At 38.7% G+C, this 13,234-nt stretch overlaps 1 protein-coding gene and 1 long non-coding RNA gene across 2 annotated transcripts; one reads left to right on the forward strand and one right to left on the reverse strand.

Annotated features, from left to right (window-relative positions):
- Positions 1-263: 263 nt before the first annotated feature.
- fkbp3 (FKBP prolyl isomerase 3) lies at positions 264-2,411 on the reverse strand. The gene is made up of 7 exons (XM_044170302.1): positions 2,251-2,411; positions 1,764-1,865; positions 1,534-1,635; positions 1,296-1,431; positions 1,091-1,158; positions 883-980; positions 264-622 (listed from the first exon to the last, which is right to left on the reverse strand). Exons 1-7 carry the CDS (start codon positions 2,353-2,355, stop codon positions 568-570), a joined length of 666 nt encoding a protein of 221 aa, XP_044026237.1. The 5' UTR covers positions 2,356-2,411; the 3' UTR covers positions 264-567.
- On the forward strand, positions 2,402-10,755 carry LOC122863637. The gene is made up of 2 exons (XR_006375051.1): positions 2,402-2,531; positions 9,528-10,755. It is a non-coding gene; the product is annotated as an uncharacterized LOC122863637 (long non-coding RNA).
- The last annotated feature ends 2,479 nt before the right edge of the window (positions 10,756-13,234 follow it).

Here is a 13,234-nt window from a genome sequence, read left to right on the forward strand (position 1 = left end):
GTGAGACTTTTGGTCGTGCCAGTAAACAGTAAATCTGAGACCAGTGCACATGAATGTAGTTGTAGCTTTCATACTAAAGCAGGAATTATTTTTTAAACAAGATAATCTACTTGATGTTAAACCTAATGGCATTTAAGAACTCCAGTTTTCCTCTACCAATGCCATTCATGAATGATGATTAAACTGTAACCTCTAACCTATATGTACTTGTAAAATCAATGTTGAATTGAAAAGCAGAAAGTGAATAAATCAATCCTTACTAATTTAGTCTCTGAAACAGGTTTATTTATCATTTACATTTTACATGCAAAAGAACAAAACAAAATGCACAGATTAAGGTTTCAGGGTGTCTCATATGTACATTATTGACAAGCCATCACATTTTGGCCGAAACTTAAAACGATATAACAGGTAATCGTTTCTTGAAACATGATGATAAATGAGACAAGTAGAAACAGAACAATGCAGTCCAAATGCCATTTTAACTTCAATCTTTACAGCAAGGCCATTGAGTATTTTTTTTCCCCTCAATCCTTGAAATATAGTGCATGCTGGCCAGCATGTCAGTTAATCCACAGACACCAGCTCGACCTCAAAAATCAGCTTTGCATTGGGTGGAATTCTGGTAGAGCTCGAGTTAAGGAAAAGACAGCAGTCGTTGCAAAATGAAAGTCATTTTTTTCATCAAACCAAACTACAGAAAAGTGCACTGAGACTCAGGCCCTAAAACAGTACCAGCTCCACAATACAATACCTGAACCTGGCCACCTGCGTAGGCAAGAAAATTTGAAAAACCCCACGACTGAAATAAACTATCACATTACCTTATAAATACATACATATTTACATGACATGCACAAACTCAGCCAAAGAAAAGGATACTTGGAGTCAGGGAGACCCTTCTTTCCGTAGGCCCACTCTGGTTCAATCTCCAGTCGAGCTGTTTCACCCTTGCTCATTGTTAGAAGTCCCTCATCCCACTGTGAAAGCAAAGGATTACTGGTGATGACGTGCGGTGGAGAGAAGTGTCATGTTGAGGAACTGACAAAAGTTTGGCTGCACAGAGCAAAAAAACATCGGGATCACTTACTCCTCTGATGACTCTGCCCAATCCAACTTTGAAGCTCAGTGGTTTAGTTTGCCTCTTCTTTCTTGCCACTGCAGACAGACAACAGTGATGGTTTAAACCCAAAGACACAATCTTCATCATAGGATATTGAATCTATAGGGGGTAACTACTTGAAAAAGACAATATTTTGGGTGGAGTATCACTTTAAGGTGCAGGTCCGTCTTACCTGTGGGAATATTGGTATCGAAGACAGTTCCATCCTCCAAGGTACCAGTGTACCAGCAGCTCACTGTCTCGCCTTTCTTTGGAAAGTTTGTCTTATCACCTTTCTTCAGCACTGACTTGGTGTACTTGGGTGGACCCTAAGAAAAGAAACGCAGGAGCGGTTCATAATAGTTTGTATATGTGCAAAGCAAAACAATGAAAAAACAACATCCCCTAAATTCAACACCCTGGACCAGTACCTCATCCACAGCCTCTGTCTTGACTTCTTTGGGCTTCTCTTCAATTTTCACAGCTCTAACATGCTCAGTCACTTCCTCGACTGGTTCTGTGCCTTTAAACCTCTGCAAATGACAAAGAAAGCACGAAACACACACATTCATTGTTGAATGAGTCTGTCAGACAACTCATATCAACCCCCACAGATGCAGTGTCTCTATGTGCAATTTCAACTCTCATTATCATCACTTACTTTGCTCTCAAAGAGCTGATTGTAGGCAGTAATCAGTTGTTCTTTCTTTGCGGTTTTGGCAACATTTTTTATGTTTCCCAGCAGCTTGTGCTCATTGAGGAACTGAAAAAGGAAATGAAATTAGAGGGAGAAAGGTAACAGATAGTAACTTTGTTTAACCAACAACGATACTCCTGCGCACATACATCTATGATAGGTTTTGATCATACGAAACAAAATCGTGTCAAACCGGAAATGCAGCTGTTTCTGCTCCTGGTCAGATACAATGAGCTGTGGATTATATCTGAGTTATGCAGCACTCTTTTGTATAAATATTACTCTACATTGTTGTACATTCTGCCTAGCTAGATGCTGCAACACAACAGCCATCCATAGGTGGCTCCCCCTAGCTAACCACGCAGCATGCTGCGGTTCAAAGAGAGCATTAACACTTTAACCTACAATTATTCAACCTAAAATCACAAGGAGGCTAAGGTGATAAACATACCGAGTGGGCTGCATTGTCCTGAATGAACTTTATAAGGTCTTTTTTGGGCAAATCATCACTTTTGAGCTGCTCATCGCTCCACTCCCGTGTTGGTTCAGCCGCCATTTTGAGAGGCGAACTGATGAACTTTGACACCCGTGGCGTATATCAAAAACTGCGAAGACTTTTTGCTTCATCACGAACCCTCTGTGTCATACATTTTAATTTACCTCATGAACTATATTATATTCGGAAATTATATTAAGATACATGGTTTTCACTGGACAGGAAGGATGTGAAAAGTAAGTATAACTATATTCTTGACGATTTATAAGAGAAAAAAAAACATTGAAGTACACTGGGTGAAAAACCGATTTAACACCGGACACAGTGAATGCTGAATCAACCAGTCATTCAATTCATAAGATATGCGCACTTTATAAGAAGTAACTCTACTCCAGTGAGCCTACAGTTACAGTAAAGGAGACTAAAAGGTATTAGAGTGAGTCTCTCTAACGTGTGTGTCCTGCCACCTAGTGGACAAATACATGTAACTTTTCAGTAGGAGATATTACTGTTAACTGTCAATTGAACCATTAGAAACAGACAAAATACAGACAGTAAAAGATAATAAATGTCATACATTACACAACTCTACAATTGTTTTAACCACCAGTCATGAGTGACAGAAATATAGTTCAGATTTTTACCAGATTATTTATCAAATCCAACATCTTTGTAGAAGACGTATATCTGGACATCATTTAGCCCATGAGTAACATATTTGCCTCCTGTGTTGTTCTATGTTATAGTAGCTTTGTGTAACATATGTAAATAATTTTTTTCCTTTCTTTGTTTGACATAAAACGTCTTCCATTTCCATCTTTTTCATTTGTTCATATCCCTTGACCACATTCATTTTAGTTTCTGCGTTATTCAGTGATGTTTCCAATACTTTCCCCTGCCTGTAACCCCCTTTGTGTTTGCTTACACTTCCTCATTTTCCTCCTCTTATTCCTCTGTATGGTGGGGTACAGAAAAATCTTTTCATATGTTGCTCAACATGGGAGTTACATGTCACATGTAAGAGCCAGAGGAGCCACAGGCATTTTGGTTAAAAAATATTTGAATAAAGGTGATGGATAAAAGCATGGATGGCATAATATGTGTACGCTTGCAAGAACGGTTGCTGCAGTAGAGTCTAGTTATTTCTATTTATCACCAGATCTACAAGAGGGTGGGACTCACTTACCTTTTTTAGTCATCTGCTGGCTATATGGAGACTTTAATAGTGGCATCTCAGAGATATTTATAACATTTCATCTCGAGTGGCCTAAGCATAAGCATAAACAGCCATGGGCAATCGCTCCTTGAATTTCTTAGAGATAGTAAATGCTGTGTCTTAAATGGCAGATCAAATCCTGCTAAAGCATCAAAAGTAAAAGTACTTATTCTGCAGAAAAATGGTCCCTGGCAGTGTTTTACTATGATATATGATGTTTTTGGATTAATATTTCTGCTGAATTAATGTGAATGTTGCATTTTTCTGCTGTAGTTGTTCAAGGTTGAGATAATTTTAACTACTTTATATACTGTTGGGTAGTTCAACCTACAGCAATGCATCATATTCTATAAGATCATCATATGTTTGTAGCGGCACTGTGTGAGAACCACACATCTCTAAGAAGTCAACTCTTCATGAGCTCAGAAAAACAGCTTTGTGACAATGCATTTTCCAACTAATCCAAGGGGCAGGGGTTAAATAGTTTATCCTTCAGTTTATCAGAACAATTCTAATTCAAATTTACCAAATTTACAAGTTTAAGATATATGGTTTTCACCGGACAGGAAGGATGTGAAAAATTGTATTTTGAAAAGTAATTAGTAGCTATAGCTGTCAGACAAATGTAGTGGACCCTGCTTGTATTGACCTTATAGGAGAGCGATGCAGGTGACCAGACCATTCTCTGTTGATGTTCAAACTTAAAGTTAATGTTACAATGGAGATGTATTCTTCTGAAGTTTATACTGTGGTCGTTCCAACTAAAAGACGACCTAGAACATTTCCAGACAATTTCCTTTCTAATGTGTGCCGTCTTACTCTGTTGGAACTAAAAAAACAAACAAATTAATATTGATCATCAGTATAGGTTATTTTGTGATATAATGTGTAGAGAAATGAATACATGCCTACCTTCAAAACCTTTCAAGTCAGATAAGGACACATCAGAAAATGGGTAGGACTAACTATTCTAACAATTCCTTGATACAGGCAAACTCAAGGGCTAAAGCCCAAGTACATTTCTGAATCGCGACATTACTATTGAAGACGTTAAAGGGCTGTAGGCAAAGCAAAATCAATCTGGAATAGAAGGTGTTCCAAATTAAGCTTCTCGTCATCTTTTAGAGGTGCTCCTCTATCTTTTTAAGACACACTTTGAATATGGTATAATCCCGTTAGCATGGTACACGTCCATTATTGAACCTGTTCCAAAGTCATCGCAGAGTGACCCCAGAAAACCCCTTCATTATAGGGGCATCAGCCTTCTTAGTGCAGCTTATAAATTGTACTCAAATATAGTAAACAACAGGCTCTTTAGAAATGGTACAGTATCTTGCTGATGAGCAGAATGGGTTTAGAAAGAAACAAGCCTGTATTGATCACACACATTCAATATCAACTATTATTAGAACTAGAATTGACAAGTGTTTTGTTGACTTTCAAAAAGCCTTTGACTCGATTAATAGAGATTTTCTTGCCTTTAAACTTATGGAAGTGGGTGCAGATTGTAGATTTTATAAAGCAATCCAGACCTTGTATAGTTTCCCAGTTGCTTGTGTTGAGATCAATGATATGTTTACTGACTGGTTTGATACACCTTTTGGATTAAAACAAGGTGATATCCTCTCTGGACACTCTCATGTCACCTCATGAATTTGCTGCAAGGAGTATTAGCCTAAAATGTTTTCATTTAAGGGATTAAGGGATTTAAAAAAAAAAGATATAGGGCTTCTGCGCACCTAAACATGTGTGGTCAACTCACTCTGAAGCATCTGAACATGTCAAGAACAAATGTCAAGATTAAATCAGATTTCCAAAAATAAGTTGCAACTGTCAACACCTGTCAGTTTCTCTGAGGACAAAATGTTTAATCTCCTACTTCTTGATCCTCTTCATTCATATTATGTTACAGTCTCTTTTGAAATAATTCAATCCAAGTACAGTGATCATGGTGCATTAAGACACTGTAAGTAAGATGTCTTCTTTTGCAAACATTCTAACTGACGAGGGCTTTATGTCCAATATAATATATGAATATTCAAAGTTCAGTGATTGAGTATGTAAAACCACCAAATTGTACCTTTTAATCATAAATTATATGGATTTTAAAAACCATGTGGTACCGACATTTAGAGAAAACAAAATAGGTACACTTCCTGGCTGCTGTATATTAATATCATATAACTTTAATGCTTGAAACTGTAACTGAAACAACATTTTACATGAGTAAAATGTATTACTCTGTTTACTGTAAGTAGTCTGATTACACAATCCGATGATACACCTTATAGGTGCTACTTACAGTATATCTTGCTATATGTTTCCCCTCAAGGCATGTAGCTTTATTCTACATGAGGAGTTACATGTAGGCAGGTTATCATAGCAAGAGCCTCATGAATTCTGTCAGTTTGCAGCCTCGTGCTGCCTTTCTCAGAGTTATCATGTCAATATTATCTTTGTTGCATCACCCAGCCTTTCTGTTTGCAATCTGTTGTTCGACTGGACTGGACATCTGCATAAAGAGGTCATAACCGCCTTTGCCTGCTTCTATTCATCAATAACCTTGAAAAGCAGTGAGATAATGATGATGATTTGCCACCACTATAGCTAGCTGTAGAACAGGGTCACGCAGAGTTTTTTCCCTTGTCGGTTACGAGGCAACAGCAGTGACTCTGGATGAGAAGCTCATGAGGAAGAGGAGAGGGCTAATTATCCCTTTAAAGGAAATCTCCCAGATCTTATTTCATCTCCTTTAATGCCTGTGAAGGAAAGAGCACAAACTGTGGAGGTGAGGTGGCTTCAGAAGAATTTAAATCATTTTACAACTCTGTACTTTATATTAAAAAACAGAATCAAATGCACCTCCACTGCCTTTAGATATTGTGATGTTTTCTGTATGATGCTATCATGCACACACCTCATCTATCTTTACCTATCTGTGAAGATAGATGTACAACCATGGCTTTTTATTTATCACTTGGCCAGTGAGCCTACTTAAAATCTCTCTGTCTTTTTATTCTCTCTGTCTCTTTCCTTCATTCTTATGCCGCCAGCATAATGTTTGCTTTTGCATTTTGGAGTGATGAGCGCGTCTCTCTGTGTTTATGAATGTCTGGATGGAAACTTGCATCACAGGAAGTTTCAGGAGAAAAGAAAAAAAGGCGACTGAGGATCATGTCTGCTGTATCGTGCTGTGATTAAGTATTTCTTAGGAATGCAAAGCTGAGGAGCTTAAATGAGCTCACATATCAAGTGAGGGAGGAATTCAATTTGATGCGGCACCTGAAAGCTCTTCACATCTACAGGTTACACAAACAAGTGATACACATTCTCTAAGATGTGCCTCTCAGTACAGAGACTGCAAACAATATAATCCTCAAGTAATGTTTGCAGAACTATGTCCTTAGTTACACTCAATTCAAGCACAAGTGCTGTCAGTCAAGTTTTTGAGCAGCCCTTATTTTAGCATTTTGTGGCTAACTCTCAGGCTGTGTATATACATTATGAGTAAGATACACTAAAATTAGACAGTAAGGAATAGGTATAGGTGAATTTATCATTTTAAATGTTTTATTGGAAGTAACTTTGATTTTGATCACTATAAGGCATTTTTCAAAGCAGATATTTTGATATGTCATAGCAGGAAAAGCACAGGTGTAATTAATAACACTAACGGTCACTTGCATGACATACACTTGAATAGAACGGCGCTATCGTTAATTGGTGACACCTGTGCTTTACTTGCTGTGACAAGTCAACAATGTCGTCTTGGGAAAAGGTGCATTAAGCACCGATAGAAAACAAGATGCTGTATGTTTGTCGTAAAGTAGTATAAGGATACTGTCACATTTTAACCCTAATATTGGCAATTTTCCAGTAAGACAAATTTTGTGTTCCTCCGGTTAATAATAGTTTGACCTTTCTCTGCTGAGCTGACATTTACCTGCCACGATTACAGGTGAATGTGTTCCACCAAAGATCTAAATCTCTGTATTTATGGAGTTATGAACTGGCAAGCTCATCCTAATGGAACTAGTTGATAGTTTAATAGTTGATTATTAAAAGCAGGGGCACATTCTTGAACCAACCTTAAAGCCCACATATGATAAAACTCAAAGACAGTGACACATTAGTGTAACATTGTAAACATTATGATGTATATTCAATTAGTCAAATCTATCTATTGGTCTCTTTTTTTGCACATTAAAGATAAATTACATGCTTTTCATATTATTTGTCATATTATCATCCCAATGATACTGTGTTAAGTACATAGGGAAATTCAGTGTTTGCCTCTGTTTTATCTGTAGATTCCAAATGAGGATGAACGTGATCTGTCTGAAATACTGAGCTAATTTATTATTTTTCAGCTCCAGTTGCAGTGGAACAAACAAAGAGCTCTATGGACGCTTCAGCAGCCTCATATGTTGCAGACTAAATATTTTCTCTCAGGGAACAAAGATATGATCAGATACTTCAAGAAGATATGTCTTTAAACTGAAATGGAACGACAACTTGACTCAACTGAGGTTGATCTACTAAAAAATGTTCCCTAATGCTTATATGCTTTACTAATACTCTACACTTAACATTTGACATCATATGAACATTATGTTTACAGGTTTTTTAGATAAGTATGTATGAATGTATTTACTTTACATTGTGCTACATTACAGTATATGTCACAGAAATTAATCAGAAATGCTGCAATATGCTTCAATAGGTTTTATTTTGTGGCAAATGGTGCACAGAGTAATTCCAAGAGCACAAAATGAAGCTAAAGTAATTCCAGTAATGCAACACAAAACTATACATATTCACTATACATACTTGTATAGGACAGCTACAGATAGAAGTACAACAGTGCTGGTCAACCCTTTCTTCTGCATTTGGCCACAAGTTCTCATCCACATCACACCTCATGTCTCTTGCAAAACACCTGGCAAAAAATCATTTTGCATGTAAACCACTCTGTGACTGGAAGAGATGGTGAAACGCCACATCGTCCCATGTGATTACAAAACGTCTTTCATGGAGGTCATCAAGGAATGAAAACAGGTGCTCAGTGTCTCAGTTAGGAGTTCATGCATTTTCTTTTTCTGTTTAGATGTAGCAGAATTTAGCAAACGTTCTAATTTACAGTAATTTACACAGAGGTTTTGGTGGTGTCAGTCTGACTGCAGTTACAAATTCTGACCTCAAGGGGGTGGTATGTACACATTGTTGATATGGGTGAAGCAGGTTCTGTTCCACATTTACAGAAGATTGATATTTTCAATATATGAAGTTTACAATAAGGCTTGACAGGAGGGAAAATGGCCATGATTCACCCTGTTGAAGAGTGCAACAATAATAAATACCATAAACAGTGTAAATAAATAACAGGCGCATGGTGAAAAAAAAAAAGGTTTGCAATGCTGCTATGCTACAAGCCAACAATTCACTGTCTGGGTGGATGGTGTTACTTTAGTGTTTATGGTTAAAATGTCTAGTGTTTTTTTATATGCCAGTTTTCTTTGAGGAATTTTGCAAAAGCTAATTTAATTATACCTTGTAACTGCACCCAAATGACTTGTGTGTCTTTTTTTAGTTTCAAACATTTGTGTGTCTCTGGCTGAACTACAGATCTACTGTGGATTTGCTGTAGCATGGATTAAATCAATAAGCTTTTTTTAAAATGTTGTTTACCAGTCAGTGTAAGTACAGGAGGAAATACTGAGCATGCCTGTCATGTCCCTCTTTTTTTAATTTAACAATGCTTTTTTAAAAATGTATTCATTTGCAGGCCTTGAGTTTCCTTATGAACCTTGAATCTATTTGCAATAAACACCCTGAAGGTACATTTGATTCGTTAGACAAGTTTAAAGGAAAGAGAGCAACAGGGAGAGAGAGAGAGACAGAAAAATCAGTGAGGTCAGATGGTCGGCCATTTGTATTATCAACAATGTAATTACTCATAAAACTGTGTTCAGGGACCAAACCAGAGAATTTACATTTCTCCTTTAATGCCACTCAGGAGTATACGGGCCTTGAAGATATCATCCACCCATGCACGAGCCAAGCAGCCAGGGTGCAGCTCCTCTCCTGAAGCATTTTTCCACATTTCCACTCCCCCCTTCCTACTCACACCAGTAGAATTAAAAGCTTTCATAATGGAAATCATCTCTCGGTGGCCTTGGTCTGGTCCACTGTGGATAATGTGCTTTCTGTTCAGAGCCTAATAAGCTCCCCCTAAGCCATATGGCTGAGTTCACCGGCCTGTGCCTGTGGGCTGTGAGAACACACATCTTTAGCTTCATATGGAATATGATTCATATTCTGCCGCAGCTCAAACCAACAGCTCACACTTCATATGACGTAGGCAGGAGCACCTCCAGGGTGCTCTGTCAGAGTGGAATGTGGGATAGGTCAGCAGCTGAAAACTCCACGAACATCTGGCAGCGAGGAAGTTGGAACTGTTACCTTGTTCCGTAAAACCTCCCCCTGTAACCGTGTCTCTTGAGAGGAGAGTAAAGATGCGGTATAGCAGGTGGGTTGGTCAATAGGGAACTTGGAATTTCATGCAATCATGTTCCTGGTATCATCATGCGGTGAGGAGCTTTCCATCCAACAAGCTGCACCAGGCTTTGGAACATTTCCAATCCAGAGCTTAGCCTGCAGATCTGTAGTCTCAGTACTAGCCTGTCCTGTCAGATCTAATCTCTTGGCTGCATGCCGTGAAATGGTGCTTATTAAGAGTTTAACTGAGATCAGCCCAACCCCGATCTGATGCGTGCAAAGGAAAAGGGAAATTGCTCACCTGAAAAATCTCAAAATCACAAAAACTGGGTGGCATAAGGGGTTGATATCAGTCACCAGAGGCTTTGCTGTACACCACGTGCCTTCTCCCTTCTGTCTCTGGGATGCATCATCTGTTAACTGCTAATTAGAGACCAAAGAGAAAAGATGGATTTGAAGTTTCAATTGGAACTGGTCCCAGTATGATATCTCAGAGGGTTTAAAGGGACAGACTTCTGAGCCACATGCTCCCAAAACTCTTGTCTCCTCACATTACTCTCACACTGTCTGTTTGCATTTAAACAATGAGATTCATGACTGCATCCCGAGTGCAAATTATAAATTTAAAACACTGCATTATAACTGTCCACAGCTCTGTCTACAGCTCATCATTTACTTGTTCTTGTACCTTAAAAATACTATTAAATACAGTTTGTTATAACTGCAGTGGAAGGTTGGCCCTGACATTTATTCTCCTGCTATTACTTCATTTAGCCTGTCTCCAAACTTTATACTTTATACTTGAATTCAGAAACTGTTGAATAAAAATGTGAAGAATAGAGCAATTATATTTCATGCCAACTGAAAGAAATGTAATAGTAGCTGTACTTTGCGTTTAGTGCTAATTAGCAAATGTTAACATAATAACACGGTAAGCAATGATGAAGATGGTTAACATGGTAAACATTATACCTGCTAAACAGCAGCATGTTAGCATTGCCATTGTGAGGACGTTATCATGATGATGTTAGCATTTAGCTCAGAGCCGCCAGCACGGCTGTAGACTCTTAGTTTTGTTTGTCGCAATACTGAACATATCTGCAAAATGTTTACTAACAACACATTTAATTTGTTTTTCTTACAATATCCACTTGTAGCAACCAAAGCATGAATAGAACTTTTCTATGCTTATGTTTAAGCACTCACAGCACTTGGTTGCAGACTTGAAGCAGGATGAGTTTACTTGATTAACCAAAGTCATTGGAGACCCAAAATAGACCCTTTTAAGTGTCCCAGGAAGCCATGTCAGTGAGTGAGCATGCACAATACCAGAGCCCTGGAACTGTCTCACCTAAATGGAATGCAGCCATCATTAATGTTATCAGTTACACCTGTGCTTTTCATGCTTTGACAAGTCAAAATATCTGTCGTGAAAAGGGTCTTTGTCCTGCTCTTTGTACGCCCACTATCCCTACAACTTGTGTGCGGTACAAAACATAGCACTTCATTCATTGTAAAAAAACGTAATTGACAAAACAAATTCATAGTTAATAAAGAGAATTTCTAGGAGACTGGGTTGTGCAGGCACATGCATGAAACACTTGTGTATCAACTCTAACAAGCACAGTTCATACTACAACAAAAATGAAGATATCTCATTCACACATAGTCACACATTCATAAATACATTAAACACACCCCTGCCTGTCCACCCCTGAAGCGATGTTGTCTCACCCCTCTATCCAGTGATCTCCCCTGGCCATACAGCCTGAGATCAATGCCTCACCTCACCTGGACACACACCTCACCCAGTCTCCCTGCCCCAACCCCAAGGATCCATCACCAAACTGAGCTTTGATTCGTGTTTACCAACCTTGGGATGAGGCAGACATGCGTGTCCCCCAGTGTTCCATGCTGTAAACACTGGGAAATGACGGGAACCCTCAGGACGGAGATGGACGATGCATTTGTGATAGTAAAGGGAAGACAGATTTTGAGCAAGAGGCAGAACTAAGTGACACTGAAAGGCAAATGTCAAGAATGCGTGGTTTGGCTTATGATCTTTTTTTTCTCAGCCTAGTTTGACTAGAATGTAACATGTGCACAGCATGATGGAAAGCTAGCATTTTTAATTTCAGGAAACAGAGAATGCAATGGCATTACTTTGAATCATAACATTGATCATTTAAAAAGTTGTCAATTTTCAGAGATTTTTTATTTTAACTGCACAGTTTTGTGGCTGAATATATTTCATGGTGATACAGACGAACTTTAACATGTTGGCAATACCTGGTTTCATCTAGCGGTGTGTGTAAAAAAGTGATTCACAGCCTGTATCAGCCTCCATTAAATCCATGCAAGGATACCCAACGTGGCCTGGCACTAACCTCCTGTTACGCTCAAATATTTTTTCTCTATTATAAAAAAGGATGGCATACCTTCCCTTATCAGGATGTCAAGTAAAACACAGAGCAATTTTGCTCTACTTACACTAAGCAGAATGTGTTTTCAAACTTGGGATGTAGTAACCTTTTCCCATTTGTTCAAAGATTGAATTGCATTTTGGAACAATCCCTTTCTTTTACAAGAACATAAATGTAATTGAAACTGGGTTTGTGTTTAGTGGATGGAATTCCATCTTCCTCCCTTCAGTTCCATCACTAGGATGAAGCAGGTTTCACTGTGGCTGCCATGAAAAATACATCATGAGAGAAGAAGACTTACTGATAACAGAACATGTTTCCTATACTTAGTATTTATGAACCACCTCCTGAAGGTTATTTCTAAAGCAGAATCCCTCCTCTTAGGGGTGAAGCATAACAGGAAAGATGGGCGCACATGTGACAGACAGTGTCATGGAAGTCATGAACCCATTCTGTTGTTTGCAAATAAAATTCTGCCCTGGAATGTCACTTTTTCTTTTTTTCCCCAGAGTGTACATGCATGAGCTTGAATGCACTTTGGAGAAAGATGACACGGTCTGGGGGAGAGAGGGTATTTGAGGGATGAAGCGCTGTGCGTGCTCAGGGTACGCACCTGGTGCAAAACCACGGGACATTAAAGCACAACAGCCATGAAAGAGGTGACCAGTCATTTTTTTATGTGCAGCTTTGCTGCCCTGTTCTCTCCAGCCAGCTGAGCCACTCAGGCTCAGAGTTTGATCAGTATGTGAAGCCTGACACAGACAAGGCACCATGCAATGAACATGAAAGGCTCAGCAAACAC

The sequence above is a fragment of the Siniperca chuatsi genome, linkage group LG16 (genome assembly GCF_020085105.1).
Source record: "Siniperca chuatsi isolate FFG_IHB_CAS linkage group LG16, ASM2008510v1, whole genome shotgun sequence".
Lineage (NCBI taxonomy): Eukaryota > Metazoa > Chordata > Actinopteri > Centrarchiformes > Sinipercidae > Siniperca > Siniperca chuatsi.

Coding starts and splice junctions, on each gene's coding strand:
- fkbp3 (XM_044170302.1), bottom strand. CDS start 2,355: ATGGCGGCTGAACCAACACGGGAGTGGAGCGATGAGCAGCTCAAAAGT. Junction 1,636..1,763: donor ATCAGCTCTTTGAGAGCAAA/GTAAGTGATGAT, acceptor TGTCATTTGCAG/AGGTTTAAAGGCACAGAACC. Junction 623..882: donor AAGGGTCTCCCTGACTCCAA/GTATCCTTTTCT, acceptor GAGCTCTACCAG/AATTCCACCCAATGCAAAGC.